Here is a 19,332-nt window from a genome sequence, read left to right on the forward strand (position 1 = left end):
TGAGTACCTAAATTTTTTTTTTTCTGGTTCATATTTTTTCTAATAATTTTGCTTATGGTGTTTTTTTTTTTTTTTTTTTTGGCCATAGAAAATTTATTTCTAGTGTTTCTGCAGTTAAATTTACGACTTGTGGATTTTTGAGTTAATGGTTAGAAAGGCCTTCCTCATAACAGTGTTTAAAGGAATTCTCCCATATTTTCTTGTAGTACCTTTATGGTTTCATTATTCACATTAAAATTTTTAATTCATTTGGGCCATAACAGGGTGTGAGGTATAGTCCAACTTATTTTTTTCCAGATGGCTACAGTTGTTCTAACATCATTCACTGAATAGACCATTCATTCACTGAACAGAGGTATTTTCTAATACATTTTTGTTTGTACTTAGATCTGTTTTTGGGGTCTGTTCCATTGATCTATTTGTTGGCATATAATACAGCTTATTTTTATAATGAAAATGTTGTTGTTAGTGCTGTCAAGTCATTTTCGACTCCTAGCGACCCCATATGACAGAGTAGAACTGCCCCATCAGACTTTCTTGGCTGTCATTTTTATGGAAGCAAATTGCCAGGTCTTTCTCCCTTGAAGCAAACTGCCAACCTTTTGGTTAGCAGCAGAGTACTTAACTATGTGCACCACCAGGGCACCTTATAATGCTAATAGATTTTTAGGAAATTCTGCTTTTTGACAGGTGTGCCCGCTGCTGGATTTAAGTTTAATTTCCTTTTTCTCCCTATCTCTTCTGTGTGCAACAGTAGACCTCATCTTTATACTAATATAATATTTATTCATTTATTGACTGCTTGGGTAACACTGTAATATTTACTGTCATTTTATGTCTAAAAAAAAAAAAAAGCCTGATATTTAGTCAGCTGCTGTGTTCTGTAAACTACATCATCTTTGTTGGAGTTTCCATGAAGGTGGCTTGCTCAAATCTCCTTTTTTTGATTCACATGCATAAATTTTCCATTCCGTAATTACAAAAGAGTATCTTATTGTTAAAATACCTGAAATTAAACACTAATAAACTAGAAATTGCAAAGATGTTATTTTAGAGCAATTTTTAAAGAACAAAATGCCTTTGATGTAAGAAACTGGAATGAAGAAATCCACAGGTTCTAATTTTTTAATGATATTTATCATATTCATTAAGAGGGGATTGTACTAAAGAATTGAAAGTCCCCTCCAGTTCATTGCCATTTTCAAATACATTTCCATGGACCCTTGGATTGCAAGTCAAAGCCATTCTTGGCGATTCCTGGGGCTTGGCAGCTAAAGTGCTCTCAGCTGCCTCGCTCTCAGCAATTGCTGTTCAATTTCCACCTGGTCCCTTTTGTGAACCACGCTCGGGGAGCTGAAGTCATGGACTTAATTTGCTTTGTTGAACACACATACACAAGAGGTCCCTGCTTTCTTTCTCTTCATATTATAAAAAGGGGAATGAAATATAATGGCCATGTTCCTGGGTTTCAGATTGGTTTAGCTTCCCCTAAAATGAAGGCGATAACCTTGGTGAAGAAATGGAATGGTCTTCTGTCCTCGCTCCTGAGAACAAGAGCGTTTGTTTACACCTGGATAGAATAGAGCACTTCTCTATCAGCCTGTTACTACCAGTAACAGTTCCTTTACAAACTGTCTTGTTTGTTCAACTCCTAAATAAAACCTGTTTTTGAAAGAGCCTGTCTTATATTTGAATGGCATTTTAATAAGCCTTTTGAGCAGATTTTAAACTTATTTCAGTCAACCTTCTTTTCAAAGCCAAATCACACCGGTTTGTTTCGTCTTTCTAATCCTTTAACCGTTTTAGCCTCGGCATGTTTTCAAATGCTTCCCATCTTTCTGTAGAATTCAGAACTGGACTGAGTTCTTTAATAAAGTCTAATAGGGGATCGAATAAAATGGAAGGCTTACTCCATTGCTGTTCTTATATATCTGAGGATTTGTTGTTTTATCTCAAAGACTGTATTGTTCTTTCTCCATTTAAGTATTTAAAAGAAAGAAAGAAAAAAAAAAATCTCTGCATGACCTAGTCCACCCGACCTCCAGGGAGGTAGATGCTCTTGTAGTCATGGCTGGCTTGGTAGGCATGAGCCTGTGCCATTGCAAAAGGGCCTCGTGCTCAGATGGGCCCTGTGCTTGGTTTCATGCTCTGCTATTGTTGTCTTGGAGTCCCTGGGTGGTGCAGTTGATTAAGCACTCTACCACTAACCAAAAGGTTGGCAGTTCGAACCCACCTAGAGACACCTTGAAAGAGTGACCTGGCGTTCTGCTTCTGAAAGGTCACAGCCTCGAAAACCCTATGAAGCAGTTGTACTCTGTACACCTGGGGTCACTGTGAGTCAGAATTGACTTGATGGCAGCTGGGTTTTTTTTTTGGTTGCTGTCTTGAAATTCTTGATAATTTTTTTAACAAGGGGCATCACATTTTCGTTTTGCACTGGACCTTACAAATTATGTAGCCAATCTTGCTTGTAGCTGATGAGTAGAGGACACTGTTGCTAAGTTGTAACCCACATCTCACCCATCCTCAGTAATAATTAATCTAGCTAGGCCCACAGTGAGGAAATCTGGTTGTAAACTCTTCCTAGTTCCACAGCTTTTCTCCCAGCATGCCTGAAGACATTGTCGCTGCCCTGCTGTTTTATCTCTGTTCTTTATGTTGTCCTTTGGGCTTGTCTCCTCCTTAAGTTTAAAAGCTCGGCTGCTAACTAAAAGGTCAACAGTTCAAATCCACCAGCCAATCCTTAGAAACCCTATGGGCCAGTTCTCCTCTGTCCTATAGGATTGCTATGAGTTGGAATCGACTTGATGGCAACAGGTTTGGTTTTGGTATCATCGCTTCATTTATCTCATCTCAGGTACTGAGATATGTTTGTTCATGGAATCCAAACTTTTGGTATCCAACAGATGTTCTTCCCAGAGCATTCTTTCTCAGGACCCCTTCTGTTCCTTGCAGTCTTCCTTGCTATTACCTCTTGTCCTGGGCCGACTTCAAGAGTGCTTGTCCACTCTGCTCTCTCTGTTCAGGACAGCTGGTAATTCTGCACAACAGTTTCTCATTCAAATTTTCGATTTTTCCCTGTTTGTGCCAAGACCTGGGAGGTAATCATGGGGATCCCATCTGGAGTTAGAAAGTTGGATCGTTTTTTTTTTTTTCCTTTCCTCTGCCTTTTTTTTTTATTGTTATAAAAAATATAGATAACACATTTGCCAATTCGACATCTTTCCTGTGTACAGTTCAGTGACACCAGTTACATCAATCATGTTGTGTAACCAGCACTAGTATCTGTTGCCAAATTTTCCATCAGTGAATTCTATTTTAATATCAGAATTCCAGTGGACACAGGTCAGTGACTTGGAAGCATTTTAAAATTGAGCCATCAGTCAGAGTAGTAGGAATTTTTAGTTTTGATCTTTCTTTATGATAAGGTTAATCCTAGGTGTCAAATCTAATATACATGGCAAATAAACTTTTATGGATCATTACATTCCGTGGGTTAGCTAATTTATCAGCTAATTTCCTTTTTTCCTTGCAGCTTAACAAGCAACAATTGCAGTTACTGAAAGAACGGTTCCAGGCCTTCCTCAATGGGGAAACCCAAATTGTAGCCGATGAAGCATTTTGCAATGCAGTTCGAAGTTACTATGAGGTAAGTTTCAAGAGCTTTGTTTTTGGCATTCTAATTTTTTTTGTTTTGAAGATTTTTTTTAAATGGCTTTCCCATTTTTAGAAGCTCACCAGAATGATAGGAAGCCTGTGAGTTTGCAGCCTTTCTGAGAGCGTTGTCAATTCTATTTTGCAATTTAAGAACTTTAATTCCACAGCCTGGTTTTGAGAGAGAAACAGAATTGGAAAGTACCTGTATTCACATCTTTTGTGGAGAAGTAAACTGTTTAGAAAAATCATCTGGAAGTGATTGATATACCTGAGTATGGCTATTATCTTTGGGTCCACATGTCTAAATGATCCTTTCTAATCGAGATTTCAACAGTAAATTGCTATCTTGTGCCATTTTGTTCCCTGGCTTTGTAATAATTAAGGCAAGTAAGTAATTTCAAGAGGATAAATTGAATTCTCTTTTCTTCCGGAAGGAAGAATGCTACCAACACTACTTTGCTATTTCTTCTGATTTTAGCTTTGTGACTCATCAGGAATTCTCTGTGGATTTCCTATGAGCACCAGCTTTCACACATGGTCATTAACTGCTTTGGTGAGTTGCCAGTAGATGTTAAGTCTAGAGAGTTGCCTTATTTCCTAAGCCTTTCAGAGTCATTTGGGAATGGATTTCTTCCATTGTGCAGCTACTGTAAAGGTTTCATCTGAAGAACCAGAACATGCAAACATATATAAGACAAGTAAAAAAGAAAGAAAGAAAAATGTAGAGATGCAAATGTGTCTGAACGTCCCTGAAGCAAGGAATATCTTTGTGTGAAGGATAGAGTAACTGGATATACAGATAACTGGTTGGATTTGTACTTTGTTGATGTTATGCATCAGAGGCTACTTAATGCAGCTTGACGGAGGTTTCCATCATCCCAAGCCTTGATCTGTTCAGGTGGATGAGCTTAGAGATGCTTGCTTTCCAAATATGTGAATGACAATGAAGTTAGTGACAATAGTGGATACATTGTCTAACAGACCCTTAACTCAGAATGTCTAAACAAATATAAGACCTCAAAACTCTTAACAAATACAGGTTCATATATTTCGTCTTGTAAGAATCAAAGCCTGAGTCTTACGAGATCAAATCTTGCCCTGAATCTTACAAGATGAAATGTAAGGTCCTATACTTGCATCATGTAATAAAACAAAAGAAAAACCAAAAGTCTGTGTTCAGGGTGGAGGAAATTTTTTTAAAAAATAAAAATACGCTTATTTTTAGTTTTGATAAATATACTATGGTACTGTCAGATGGTGATATTAGGGAAACCAAAACCAGGTGAAGGGCATGTATGTGACCTCTCTGTACCATATTTTCAACATTTGTGTACATCTAAAACGATTCCAAAATTAGCGTGTTAAAAAAAAAAGAAAAGTAAGCATGGTATCATGTGGCCACAATTTAGTAAAGAGCACACTGAAGTGGTGTTAATAAAAATATTGTAACTCCGATGAAGGAGAGAATGTCCCCATTGTATTCTACTTGAGCGTTGTGCTTTCCCTGGGCACTATATGTAAATAAAAAGATGTGGCCCAACATAGGCATTTTGGATTTGAAACATATTCTGTGTAGGTTACTGGAAAGAACTGGAAATGTTTAGCATGGAGAAAGATTAGGCTTGTGCTGTTTGTAGTCCCAGGAGTAAAATTAGGACACAAGTGGGGAGGATTTCAAGATAATATCACCAGAGATTGGTTGCACTGCCCAGAGACAGGCTGGCCTGGCAAGTTCAGCATCACTGGAGGCTGGGTTCTGGCCATGCGTCACAATCTCTTGAGAAGCATATTGTACAGACAGTTCCCAGAGCTCTGTCCAGGACTTCCAGAAGCAGAATTTCAGAATCTGTACTTTACAAAGCCTCCCAGATGATGGTGCCTACAACTGGTGCATTGCTAACCAGTGAAATTAGATGGCTGTTTGCTAGCATTTTGTTCCAGAAAAAGATGTAAGCATCGAAGAGGTGGTTCAGCTAGGTGACCAAGGGGCTTTTATTCTTTTGATAGTATTTCTAGCCAGTGTTTACTTGTGAGACTATATCCAAATTGTCTTTGTGCTGTCTATAAAGTGGTGTCCAGATTTGTGATATTTAAAAAAATATTTAAGAAGGCTTCAGCTCCTGATTTCCATTTGGAAAGTTATTGTTTTCCAGATAGGTGTTCAGTAAACTCTTGAATGAATGAATTGTCTTGGAAAACATTGTTAGAAAAATTAAATAAGATAAAGGTGCATTGCTTCTCTGTTTTTTTCGCAAAAGACTTCTTTTTTTTAAGAATTTTTTTTACACTTTGCTATGACAAACAATGCTGGTACTCTTTACTATTAATTATTACTTTTATTATGTAGGGAAACCCTGGTAGCGTAGTGGTTAAGTGCTACAGCTGCTAACCAAAGGGTCAGCAGTTCGAATCCACCAGGCGCTCCTTGGAAACTCTATGGGGCAGTTCTACTCTTTCCTATAGGGTCGCTATGAGTCAGAATTGACTCGACGGCACTGGGATTGGTTTGGTTTTTTGGTTTATTATGTAGTATGTTTTCTACAGCTTACAGAAGGATATCACAAACATCTAATTTTTGTGTGTATGTGTGATGGTAAACAGTGTATGTGTTGGTACCCACAAATTACATAAGTAGAAAGTGAAGCTCACAGATGTTAAATGACTTTTCCAGTGTCATGTGTTTGGGAAGCATCTGAGCTAAGTGTGAATCCAGGTTTCCTGGCCTTCTGTAAACTGCAATTGTTTCACAGTTGTCATTTTGAACACCTGTGAGTTGGAATCGACTGGACAACAATGGGTTTTGTTTGTTTTGGTGTCATGTACTATGCAGAGCACTTGAAAAAATATTTTTATTCTTTACAATAAACTTTTTAAATGGGTAGAATTATTCCCACCTTACAAACTTACAGCCAAATGTAAATGACGTGTACCCAAAGCTGCATAGCTGATAAATAACCAAAAAACAAACCCATTGCCATCAAGTCGATTCTGACTCATATCGACCCTATAGGACAGAGTAGAACTGTCCCATAGGGTTTCCATGGAGTGGCTGGTGAATTCGAACTGCCAACCTTTTGTTTAGCAGCCTATCTCTTAACCACTGTGCACCAGGGTTCCAGCTAATAAATAGCAGAGCTAAAACCTCATTCTTTTTACCATAGTTTACTTAAAAAACAGATTCATGGGCTCCAACTAACACCTGTTGAATCCGAATCCCTGGGGGACCCTGAAGTCTGAATTTTGAACCTGAACCTGGATAATTTTGCTTCACACTAGAATTCAAAAAAGATCTTGACCTAGATCTTATAACTTGTAGAATATATGTTTCAAGAGGATGGAGCCATTTCTGTCCTTGTTGCCATTGTTTAGCAGACAAGCATATTCAACAATTACTTGTTGAATGAATGAATGGGTATTGCAGCATTTATTGCTCTGTATAGAAACTGTATATTTTATTCTTTTCTTTATTCTTATTTCCCCTATAAATCTTTTTCTGATAGTATCATTTCAGTGTTGCTTTGAGATTCCTATTGAATATGAGTATTCTCAATTTCATGGTTTTGTTTTTTCTTAAAGATGCATCGGAAGCATGTTTAGACTTCCTGTTTTTTCTAACTTAGAGATTTCTGTGGTTCTGTGATCTTTTTTGGCTTCTTAGGCTTTACGAAGTACATTCTTTCAATGATGCTGTGTGTTGTTTGCTATATAAGACTGTTTTCAACTATTAAGAAGTTGTCCTTAGTAATTTACACAATTATGAGGCGTAGAATCCTTTATCTAGGATGACCGTTTCTAACCATGGAATTTATATGACAAGTCCTAATGAATGTTTATAACCAATTAAATTGAAAATATGTCTTCATACTCTTCATAAAAGTTCTAAGTCTGTTTGCAATTGACTTCTTTCTCTCAGCTCCAGAAATGCTGTTTCTGCAATGATTTTATGAATAGCCTTTTCCATCTTGATTGCACATCTCTATTTTCTGTGGACAAAAGAGTCATCTGTATCTTCTTGTATTGGTTGTATCTTCATTTCTCTGGTTTACTTTCTTTCTCTTTAATGCTTGAGTTCTTAGTGTGAGACTCAAGATAAATTTCTTCTCTCCACATTTTTTAACCAAAAGCATTTCTCTAGGTACCATTCATTTTTTAAAAAGGTAAATAATTTCTTTCAATGGCATCATGACCAGTTGGGTTCTGTGTGTTTTTGTGGAATGTCCTCTTGGGCATGTATGGGTGTTTATCTTTGTATGCCTATATCTATGCCAATTTCAATAAATATTTATTGTGAATACTGTTCAATGTGTTACATAGAAGCGTATATCATAAAAATGATAATGATTTTTCAATGACAATATAATTCCAATGGCATTGTTTTTATAAAATGTTTTAAGTTGGCTGGACCACTAAAGCAATCAGAATAAGAAAGAAGAAACCTGGTTTTGAAATTTCATCAACCTGTTTCTTCCTAAAGTTAGCATAACTAGGGGGAAAAAAAAAGGCCGAAACATGGAAACCACTTAACTAGGCAGACATGGTGGCAGAGTAGGATTAGAATTAAAAAAAAAAAAAAGGAAAGAAAGAAATGTTCAGTAGCATACACAGCACCTTAATAAAAGTTAGCAGTTATAATCATGATAATTTTATGGCTGCTGCAGGGTTGCTCAAACCCTGGTGGTGTAAGTGGTTAAAGTTGGCAGTTTCAATCCGCCAGGCGCTCCTTTGAAACCCTATGAAGCAGTTTTACTGTGTCCTACAGAATCACTGGAAACCTTGGTGGCGTAGTGGTTAAGTGCCACAGCTGCAAACCAAAAGGTTGGCAGTTTGGATCCGCCAGGTGCTCCTTGGAAGCTCTATGGGGCTGTTCTACTCTATCCTATAGGGTCTCTATGAGTCGGAATCGACTCCTCGGCAACAGATTTGGTTTTGGTTTTTTATAGGGTCTCTGTGGAGCCCTGGTGGTGCTGTGGTTAAGAGCCTGGCTGCTAACCAAAGGGTTGGCAGCTGCTCTTTGGAATCCCTGTGGGGCAGTTCTACTCTGTCCTATAGTGTCGCTATGAGTCGGAATCGACTTGACAGCAACAGGTTTGATTTTTCAGTTTTTATTTATAGTTAGATTCTGCAATACTGTTACTTTTTTTTCTAATTGCAGTTTTTTTTTTTTCTTTTTTAATCCTTCAAGCATCTCACTGTCTACAGAGAGGCATAAAACGGACACAGATTCTATAAGTGTTTGTTTTTTCTTTCTATCCATATCTTTTTTTTTTTGTTTGGTTTTTGTTTTTCAGTTTAGGTCACTTGTGCTGACTGCAAATGTGTAGACATAGGTTTATTGCAATATGTTCCTTTCCAAATTGTTCTTCCCATCAGATATCTCCTTCTATTACATGAGACTCTGGTGAACTTTGTCCAAAGAAAACCCATGACGGTGTGATTTATAATGGATATGTGGACAAATAGCTGGCCTTTCACTTGAAGATTTCCAAAAGAAGATACTACATAACCGCTTACCAGCTGCCTTCAGCATAATCTAAACTTTCAAATCCCATTACTATGCAAAAGAATGGATGTTAGAGCTTTCCTTTTTTTTTTTTTGGTAGGCTAACTTTGTTCCCAGCATTTCAGAAAGGATATGTAGTTCTCATAATACTTCCGTTTGTTTGCTTTCTCTTCTGGTTCCAAAGAATGGGAGAGCATTACAAAGCCTTTTAATCTTTAAAAAATTCCCAAAGAAGCATTGAACTAAGTCTTGCCCCCACCACCACCCCCAGTGTTTGCTGTTCAGATTTCCTACCTGTATAATCAGACAAAGGAGAAAAAGGCAATACATTTTCAAACATTTCTGTGTTTATTTACACATTTTATATTAATAGAAAAATTACTCACTTTCATCTCTAAAATTTGAACTCTAATTTTGGCCCTTTTAAGTTTGTGTACTTTTAAGCAAAAACAAACAAAAAAATGTATTATTAAATTCTGGTGTTCAGAAGTGTTCCAGTTTGATACTACTTTAGGAACAATTTTTTAAATTATACTTTAGATGGAGGTTTACAGAACAAGCTAGCCTCTCTTCAAATGGTTAGTATACATATTGTTTTTTGACATTGGTTAACAACCCCACGACATTGTTAACATTCTCCGTTCTTGATCTCGAGTTCCGTATTACCAGCTTTCCTGTCCCCTCTTGACTTCTGGTCCTTGCACTTGGAACGGTGTATCCCTGTAGTCTCGTTTTGTTTTATGGGCCTGTCTAATCTTTGGCTGAAGGGTGGATCTCAGGAGTGACTTCATTACAGAGCTAAAAGGGTGTCCGGGGGCCATACTTTCAGGGTTTCTACAGTCTCTGTCAGGCCAGTAAGTCTGGTCTTTTTTTTTTTTTTTTTTCGTGAGTTCGCATTTTGTTCTACATATTTCTCTAGCTCTGTCAGGACCTTCTATTGTGACCCCTGTCAGAACAGTCAGTTGTGGTAGCTGGGCACCATCTAGTTGTACTGACCTCCGTCTGGTGGATGCCAGGGTAGTTGTTGTCCATTAGTCCTTTGGACTAATCTTTGCCTTGTATCTTCAGTTTTCTTCATTTTCCCTTGCTTTCCAAGGGGTGAGACCAGTGGAGTATCGTAGATGGCCACTCACAGGCTTTTAAGACCCAAGATGCTACTCACCAAAGTAGAATGTAGAACATTTTCTTTATGAACTATGTTATGCCAGTTGAGCTAGATTTTCCCTGAGACCATGGTCCTTATAGCCCTCAGCCCAGCAATTTGGTCCCTCAGGGAGTCTGGATGTGTCTATGGAGCTTCCATGACCTTGCCTTGGACAAGTCGTGCTGGCTTCCCCAGAATTGTGTACCGTCTTACCCTTCATCAAAGTTACTGCTTATCTATTGTTAAGAAGACTTTTAATATAAATAAAATAAACGTTTATGTTAGAGAATTTTTTAAATATTTAAAAATGAAAGCAGTTATCACCTGTATTTCCAACAGCTCTAGACGACTTAACAGTTTCTCTTTTATAGATATGGTAACTGAAATCATTTTAATTTTTTTTACATAATATATCATGTGCATTCTTTTCCTTTTTTTAAATTTATTTTATTTTTGTTGTTATTGAACATACACCAACTCAACAGTTTCTACATGTACAGTTCAGTGACATTGATTAATTCTTCAGGTTGTGCAACCATTCTCACTCTCCTTTTCTGAATGGTTCCTCCTCCATTAACATAAATTTACTGCACCCTGAGCTTCTCAATTAACGTTTCCAGTTGCTGTATAGGGTCGCCATGAGTCGGAATCGACTCGACGGCACTGGGTTTGGTTTTGGGTTTGGGTTTGGGTTGCCAGTTTGTTCACATATAGGTAGTCCTTTAAATAAGCACAATGTGTCATGAGCATTACTTAATATCCAATATTTTCCATAAACGTGGTTTTAAATTGCTGCATAATAGACCATAGTGTGGCTATATCTAAATTTTATTTAATTTCTTTTTTATCGTTAGACATTTATGTTTGCTCCATTGATATTCCTAAATTGGTGCATCTTTGATAAATTTCTGCAAATGGCATTATTAGTTTCTAAGAGATGAGCATCATTTAAGCTCTTTATACAGATTAGTGAATTGCCCTCAAGAAAAGTAGTAACAATTTATGCTACCATAACAATATATGAGAGTGCCATTTTCTTCTGCACACTCGATATTATGAAAACAAATGCCAGGTATTAGGTTTGCTGGTTTCTGTTTTACTGTTAGTGACGCTGAATATTTCCTTATGTGCATTGGTCATTTGGATTTTTTTCTTCCCTGTTCCCGTTCTTTGCCAATTCTTCCATTTGGATGCTTACCTTTTAAATGTTGTTTTATAGGTGTCCTTCCAATGTGAAGAAGACTATTAACCCTTTGTTATATTGCAAATTTTTTTTTCCTTTTGTAATTTTTTTATGTTTCCTTACCTCTGAAATTCACTTTTTAATTTGTTCTAGTAAAATAAAATACATTCACAGTACAAGTAGAGACTAAGCCCTGGTTGTTTCCCCCCCTCCCCTTTGGGTTCTATCTTAGATTCTATTTCTTGTTCATAAAGCACTGGTCACCGTGGCTGCATAGTGTTTCTCCCTCCCCTTTCTCATCCCAGCACCCGTCACTCGTGGCTGAGCAGCTGTGTTACTTAGGCTTCACTTAAGAGTGCACTGTGTTGGTGTTACTCATTCTACTGCTGTGGGCCTCGGTTTCCCTATCTGCAGAAGGCGGAAGATCATCTCTGAAGCTCCCTTCAGTTGCCCAAGTCACTGAATGTTAATTTGTTTCTTTATATGTATCGTTTTCCTTGTCCTGCCTGCAGACTTCCACATCCCCCATGTGTGAAGGATAAAAAAAAAAGAGGAGCATGGCTGGAGATTATACCTTCAGAACAAATCTTCAGTCCATTATTTTTAAATCTTTATATGCTTTCATGCTTTTTTTTTTTTTTTTAAGTGTTTATTGCTCTTCCTTCCTATTCCAGAACACTGAGGAACTTGACTTGGGGAGCCAGCTTCTTCCTGAGGAAATTGGCAAAATCGGCTTTATCTTCCACCACCAGCAATCATTTTTGTATCATTCTTTTTCTTTTATCCACTTTCTTCCCCTGACATTATAACCCAATTTTTAATATTTAAGAAAGAAGTGCAGTTGTTTAGTGTTTGGTTTGTGAAAATCGAGAGCCCTGAAGGCTTTTCTTTTATCTAATTTCCTTTTTTTAGAATTGAAATGTATACCGTCAGCGTTACTTGCCTTGTTTTTGCAAGCTGGAGAGTGCAGGACTGGAAAGATATGCATTTAAATATGTTTATGAAAATCTCTTGATACCATTTTACTTTGGAATAGAAATATTCACTTCTCCTATTCCAAGGGATGTTTAACCTGTCAGAATCTCTTCTGAATTTTGAAATAATGCCCTTGGAAAGGCCTGTTTTTTCATTCTGAATTGGTGGTCACTAAGTAAACCAAGATTGGCAGCCTATGGCAGGAAGGGGTAAAAAAAGGTCAACATGTCCATCGCTGAAATCCAGTCACCAGTAATGAGAAATGAGGTTTTAAATTTGCATTGAGCTCTGCCGATCACATTGTATTTGTATTTTTGCTATTAGCTGTTACAGTTCACATTGTATTTTCTTATACTCTATGTATGGCGTTTTAAATTAGGTATGCCATAAGACTCTGGAAAATGTGTCTGAAATTCCTACTTCTATTTAGGGTAACTCGGTGTGTGCTGCCTGTCACTGTGCTTTGTAGAGCTGCCTGCCTTCTTAATGGCGTCCGTTTTTTTATGAAGACTGGGTAATCCAGGGAATGTAGAATTTGGTTGCTGGAAGATAGCTGAGGAAATCATCTCGTTTGAGCATTTTCTTTCCCTTTCTTCACTCAATTTTTGAAGACACTGAGATTGTGACTTTTTCAAGCCCACACGACAAATTTGTGGGAGAGGGCAGGATGAGACCTTTCTTGCTTAACTCTTAATTTTCCCTTTCCTTCTGCTTCTACATTTTTACAAAAGGATATTGCATCTTAACAGGTGGGCTGTTGGTAAGTAGGCCTAGTGCCAATTCCCAGTTTATTTGGTCAGTGATACAGAAATTTAACAAACTGTAATAAACAAATACGATTTGTGCAAACTCTTTCTGAATTGTGGTTTCAGGCCTAAGCACTAAAATAAGCATCTCATTCCAGGTAGCCACAAAGAGCAGAAGCACATGTGGTTTATCTCAGTGTGGCATTTACCAATCCCCAGCCCCAACTAGGGAGCACTCAGGTTAGGGTTAAGACCCATCAGAAGGCAGGGCCTGGCCAGGTATGAGATGTGTAGTTTAGTGCTTAGGCCTGACACCACAGTTTGGAAAGAGTTTGCACAAATCGTATTTGTTTATAACACTTTGTTAAAACCCAAAACCAAACCCATTGCCACCGAGTTGGTTCCAACTTACGGTGACCCATGAGTTACAGAGTAGAACTGCTCCATAGGCTTTTCTTGGCTATAATCTTTATATGGAAGCAGATTGCCAGGCCTTTCTTCCACTGAGCTGCTGGGTAGGTTCGAACCGCCAATCTTTCCCTTAGCAGCTGATTGCAAACTGCTTCTGCTACCCAGACTCCTTAGACTTCCTTTTAAGGGAACGTTTGTAAGTACCAGATTATCAGACATTTTTGGTTCTTTAACTAAACACAGTGTCAGCAAAACCATATCCTCTCTCAGGGGAAAAGACAAGCGAGTGCTGAGTGGCTTCCTGAATAGAAATGCTGCCTGCAGCTTTCAGAGGCCCTGGAAAGCCCATTTGGGCACAGATTACATTTTGTGTTGCTGCTTCATTAATCTGGGCAGTGCTCTTTAACTTTGAATGTCTTATTCCTTCTGAAGCTGTTTAGTTTCATTTATTTTACTTTAAATTATCCTGTCAGCTTAAAGTTAAGTAGCATTTCTTTGAATACCTATAGTTAGCTATCTAGCTTATTAGGCAAACTATACCTTACGTGGATAGGTTTTTTGGTAGCAGAAAGGTCTTCTTAATTTAAGACTTGAAGTTTTCCTTCATTATTTTGATCATTGCCCCATTTCTAAAAGATTTCAGGGAAAAGCAACCTCATTTCTCTGACTCTCTTTATGCTCCTGAACGTCATGAAGTTTGTGCTTGCCAAGAGCCACTCTTAAGTCATTTCAGTGCACTTCCTTTGCTTATCCTCGATCAGATTTATTCAGTAGTCCTTTGTATCAGTAAGTTCTATTTTTAAAGCTTTTTCATTTTTCCTTTGGCTTCAAGGGTTAAATCTTGAGTGGAAACATGCGTACCCTTGTTAGCACAGGTGCGACAGGTGCTGCTGTTACCTTGGCATATTTAAACCTTTCCTCTCCCAGAGTCATAAAAATGGGAAGACTAAGCACCTGGAAAGGAGCCCTGATTGCTCAGTGGTTAAAGCACTAGACTGCGAATTGAAAGGTTGGTGGTTTGAACCCATCAGCCGCTCCCCGGGATAAAGATGTGACAGTCTGTTTTCTTAAAGATTACAGCCTTGGAAACCCTATGGGACAGTTCTGCTCTGTCCTATAGGATCGTTACGAGTCAAAATCGACTCCACGGCAACGGGTTTAAGCTCCTGGAAACCTTAAAGTATTAACCAAGTAAAATATACAAGATAATGACTGCTTAAGATGGTCGCTGATCATTTGTTTCCTATTACATTATTGTTTTAGCTGATTACATTCATATCAATTGCCATCTAAAATACTTATTGAAAGCCCTGTTTTCATTTGGTACCATGTAAAACACACTAAAGATGTGGTCCTACCATTTAACACTTTACAGTTTAAAAACAGTTACTCATTTTTGTCACTGAAGGTACCTGTATGATGGAGAATTTTGTTTTCATAAGGTTATTGGGAAGAGTTTTCTTCTGCATGTGAATCCAGGTTTGTGATTAGAGTTTTATTTTAAGGTGGCTCAACTGGTGTCAAATAAAAAAAATCCCAGCTTAGATAGGGAGAAATTTTGTCAGAAAGAAGAGGGAGAGGGGACTGTTGCAATAGAGGGTTTCTTAGGCTGAGTTCTTTAGAGAAGCAAAACTAGTGAAGTGTATCTATGTACGGAACCCTGGTGGCAGACTGGTTAAGAGCTATGGCTGCTAACCAAAAGTCTGGCAGTTCAGATCTACCAGCTACTCCTTGGAAACCCTGTGGGGCAGTTCTGCTCTGTCCTATGGGGTCGCTATGAGTCGGAAACAACTCGACAGCAGTGCGTTTGGTTTTTGGTTATATATATATATATGTATATATATAGAGAGAGATTTATCTCAAGGAAATGGCTTATGAGGTTGAGAGGCTGACAAGTACTGAGTCCGTGGGTCAGGTGTCAGGCCGGAGGCTTCTCCTGACTCACATAGCTGCAGGGGTTGACAAACCCAAGATGGGTACGTCACACGGTAGGCTGCTGGTTCAAGTCCCAAGAACCTGAGGTCAGGTGATGATAAGCTGGATGCAGGATGCAGAGCAAGCAAATTTGCCCAAACATTCCTATATATTGGATTCAGGCCACGTCCCTGAGGAAACTCCCCTTACAACTGATCACATCGGATCACATCATGGAGGTGAGTGACTACATTATATCACAAAATGAAGGATAACTACATCATTACATAACTGCCAAACCACTGAGAATCATGGCCTAGCCAATGGATACACAACCCTAACCATCACAGAGGGGTAGAGGGACAACTATAACAGGAAGAAAGCTCTGGCCATAAGACCAGCAAGCATCTCAAGAGTTAGGAAAAAAAAATTTTTTTTTCTTCTATAGAGATAAGGGTAAAGAAGACTAGGGAAAAACAGGTGTGGCAAAGTAGGATGGCTTATGCTGAGGCCAGCCTGTTCTCCAAGCCCACCCAAAGGTCCCTTAAAGAAGGGTTGTATGTTGGCTCAGGCTGAGGGCAGGGGAAGGAGGCTTGAGGGAAGGAGAGAAGCTTAACCAAAGTTTGGTTCACAAGCATTTTGTTTCTGATTGATGAGTGGGGACAAGCAATTCAGTTACTCATTTATGAGGCAAGGAATGGGGATTTGGAGGGTCTGTGTCTGGCCTGGCTACTGGTGAACAAGGTGGCGTCTTTGAGTCTTATGTAAGTCATGTGGGAAAGGGTGGTTATTTGCAGTAAGCTTTTTTTCTGAACAAAAAGGGTTGGGGTATTTCATTAGTCATCACTTTTTCCAGAATCACGAGGTTCAGGTCAAATTCAAGTTTGTCACTGGTCAATTAAGATTTAATGTCTTGAAGGACAGCTATTTGAAAACAGGCTATTTAGGAAATGCCTATTATTTCTAGGAGGCAAGGGGATAATCCGTTTTATGCATTTATCCCATAACCCTTCAGGCATCCACTGTGTGTGAAGTGCTATCCAGGTGCTCTTCAGGGTGCATGGGTTCTACCTTGCTCTTAAGCACTTGAGATTCTCTCAAGGGTTCAGGCATGTTTTCAACTACGATGTGAGGGAGAGCTGTGGTGAGTGCTAGAAGAGAAAAAGATGATTTCAGAGAGGAACTAATGAGTTAGCCCTTTACAGCTGGTGTTCTCAAGCCAGATAGAATTCAGGGGGTCCATCAGCTTAAATGGGAAAACAATGCATTTTTATTTCCACTAATCTCTAAATGAAATTAGGATTCACTTACATTATGAATGTAGACGGTGAACCACAGTAGTACTAGCAGTACCTGAGACTTTATCACCAGTAGAAATAGGTCTGTTTTTATATCATGTTGCATTGTATTACAGCTATATCTAAATACTGATTATGTTTATGAACTACACTGAAATTACAGTGCATTTAAACCCTCATTACATTTTGTTAATGAGTTATTAAAGAAACACATAGATTGCTAGAGCACAATTTTGTTTTTAAAAATATTTTATGACTGTATGTTAGTGTAATTGCTTTCCTCTGTAGAGAAAGGAATTATGGATTTCCTTTGGATTCCTGTGGCTTTAATTTTATACATCTAAAAGCATTATCCAGAAAGGGATCCCTGAGCTTTCCCAGACTGCCAAATGATTCATGCTACGAAAATGGTTAGGAATCTCTGACGTAAAGGACCTGTGAAGGCTTCGTCACAGAGGAAGTAGAGTTTAAGCCAAGGGAAACAGACAGGTGGACAAAGACAGTTGGAATTCCAGATCTAACACCGCCTAGCTATGTGGCTCCTGGAAATGATGTCACCTGCCTGTGCTTCAGTTTCTTCTCCTGTACAAAAGAGATAATCATGTTTTTACCTCCCAGGATTGTTGATGTTGATTAAACCAGTTAATGAATTTAAATTGCTAAGCACCTTCCATGCGCTATGTGTGAGCTGCTATTAATATTATCTCCTGGAGCACTGGTTTCCCAAAAGTACCCACCATTGTTCTGCACAATTCAACACTTCATTTATATCAACACATACATGTTTTCTAATAATCATAAGCTCTTTCAGGGCAATGAACTATGATTTATACAGTAGTATGTCTATATTAAGTAATCAATTTATTTGAGTTAAACAGTTCCTTACTTAAATATACAGGTACTTAAGTACCCAGTCAGCTACTGCCTCATAGCCTGGGAATATTAAGATGAATAAAGCAAGATCCCTGCCCTCAGTCTACTGGAAGAGACAGATGCATAAGCAGTTAATTTTTAAAACTGCCCTGGCCCATTTTACCCGTTGGGGTGGGGTACCACCTGAGGCCACACACCTCTTTTAAAGTTTTACTTTTTGTCTTGAACAAACACAGAGGGCTTCAATATGCTTGCACCTACCTCAAAATCAAAATACTACGTACATGTTGTTGTTGTTAGCTGCCTTTGAGTTAGCTCCCCAACTCACAACGACTCAGTGCACAAGAGAACGAAACGCTTCTCTGTCCTGAGCCATCCCCATGATTGGTTGCAGATTGGATCGTTGTGATTTGTGAGATTTTTATAGAAATTGATATTGTGGGGGTTTCTCATGAAGCTGTGCAAATTAAATAAGATTAAACACGTTAACTTGTTTAGCACAGCTTCAAATGGTAACTTTTAAGGTGAAACATAGGAAACTACCAATATTTGACCATTTTTGACCCACCAACCAAGGCAGTTTCATGTGGTAAGCCTAATAGCATTCATAACAGTAATAATGTATTCTACTTGCTATCTCTTGGATGTGATTTTATGTGTTGCGGTAATCTTATAAACATCCAGTTGTCAGAGGCTGGTTGATTTGCTTTCAGGAACATTATGGGAGGTGGATTACTTTTTAGGGGTGTACTAAAGACCCAAATATTCCCATACATATACATACCTTTATGAAATACTCTCTTACATGCTTGTATAATACATTAAACTTCATTTACTGTCAACATATATTTGAGAATATATACTTTAACACCATTATGTTTTTAAATATTTTGATATGTCCTCTCATATCAAATTTAGCAGTTAGAAGTGTTATTTAATGGTAGTGTGATTTCACTGTGGCATAAATTTATTGTCTTTAAAACCATTTTCTCTAGAGTGACTCATTAGGCCTGGTAGACACCTTCAGTAAAACAGTCATTTTTGCTTTATCACCACTCAGCGCAACATTCCAGTGTCCACTGATTATGTGCGATTGCAATAGCCAGTGCTCCAAAACTAGGAAGAGACCACAAAAGTGTTTCATTAAGACATAGTATGTAGGAAACATTATTTTAGTATTTGTAGTTTTCTATTGCAAGAACTCTTTCCTTTTTGAGCAAGTTCTTTTCACTTTGAGATGGTTTGTATGTACTTTTATAAATTATAGCAAATGGTTGTAGAGAGGTAGTTTTTCTTCCCCTCATGGCCTTTTATCTCCAAGATTTTCATGAAGCAGTAAGTGATGATTTTCTACTTTTGTGATTTTTTTCTAGTCACTTGGAATATATTTAATCTGTTACATAGTGATGCGATTTTAGCTTGACTACTGAGTTCTCTGTTCTAAAAATTTATGTTACGTAAAACCCGTTGCCATTGAGTCGATTCTGAATCATAGTGACCCTATAGGACATAGTAGAACTGCCCCATAGAGTTTCCAAGGAGCACCTGGTAGAATTTAATTCTTATTCTAGCTTACCTTCTACTTTTCTTATAAAATTGGCTGCATACCTGATGGTGTAGCATGGGCAGAT

At 38.1% G+C, this 19,332-nt stretch overlaps 1 protein-coding gene across 14 annotated transcripts in view; it reads left to right on the forward strand.

The window, feature by feature from the left end:
• The window catches only part of CADPS2 (calcium dependent secretion activator 2), a 614,350-nt gene that overhangs the window by 174,948 nt on the left and 420,070 nt on the right, over positions 1 to 19,332 (forward strand). For all 14 annotated transcript variants that reach the window (XM_064289775.1, XM_064289767.1, XM_064289765.1 and 11 more), the window contains exon 2: positions 3,536 to 3,649. In XM_064289775.1, the coding sequence (XP_064145845.1) occupies positions 3,536 to 3,649 (114 nt within the window). The remainder of the gene's footprint in view (positions 1 to 3,535; positions 3,650 to 19,332) is intronic.

This window comes from Loxodonta africana, chromosome 8 (assembly GCF_030014295.1).
Source record: "Loxodonta africana isolate mLoxAfr1 chromosome 8, mLoxAfr1.hap2, whole genome shotgun sequence".
Taxonomy (NCBI): Eukaryota; Metazoa; Chordata; class Mammalia; order Proboscidea; family Elephantidae; genus Loxodonta; species Loxodonta africana.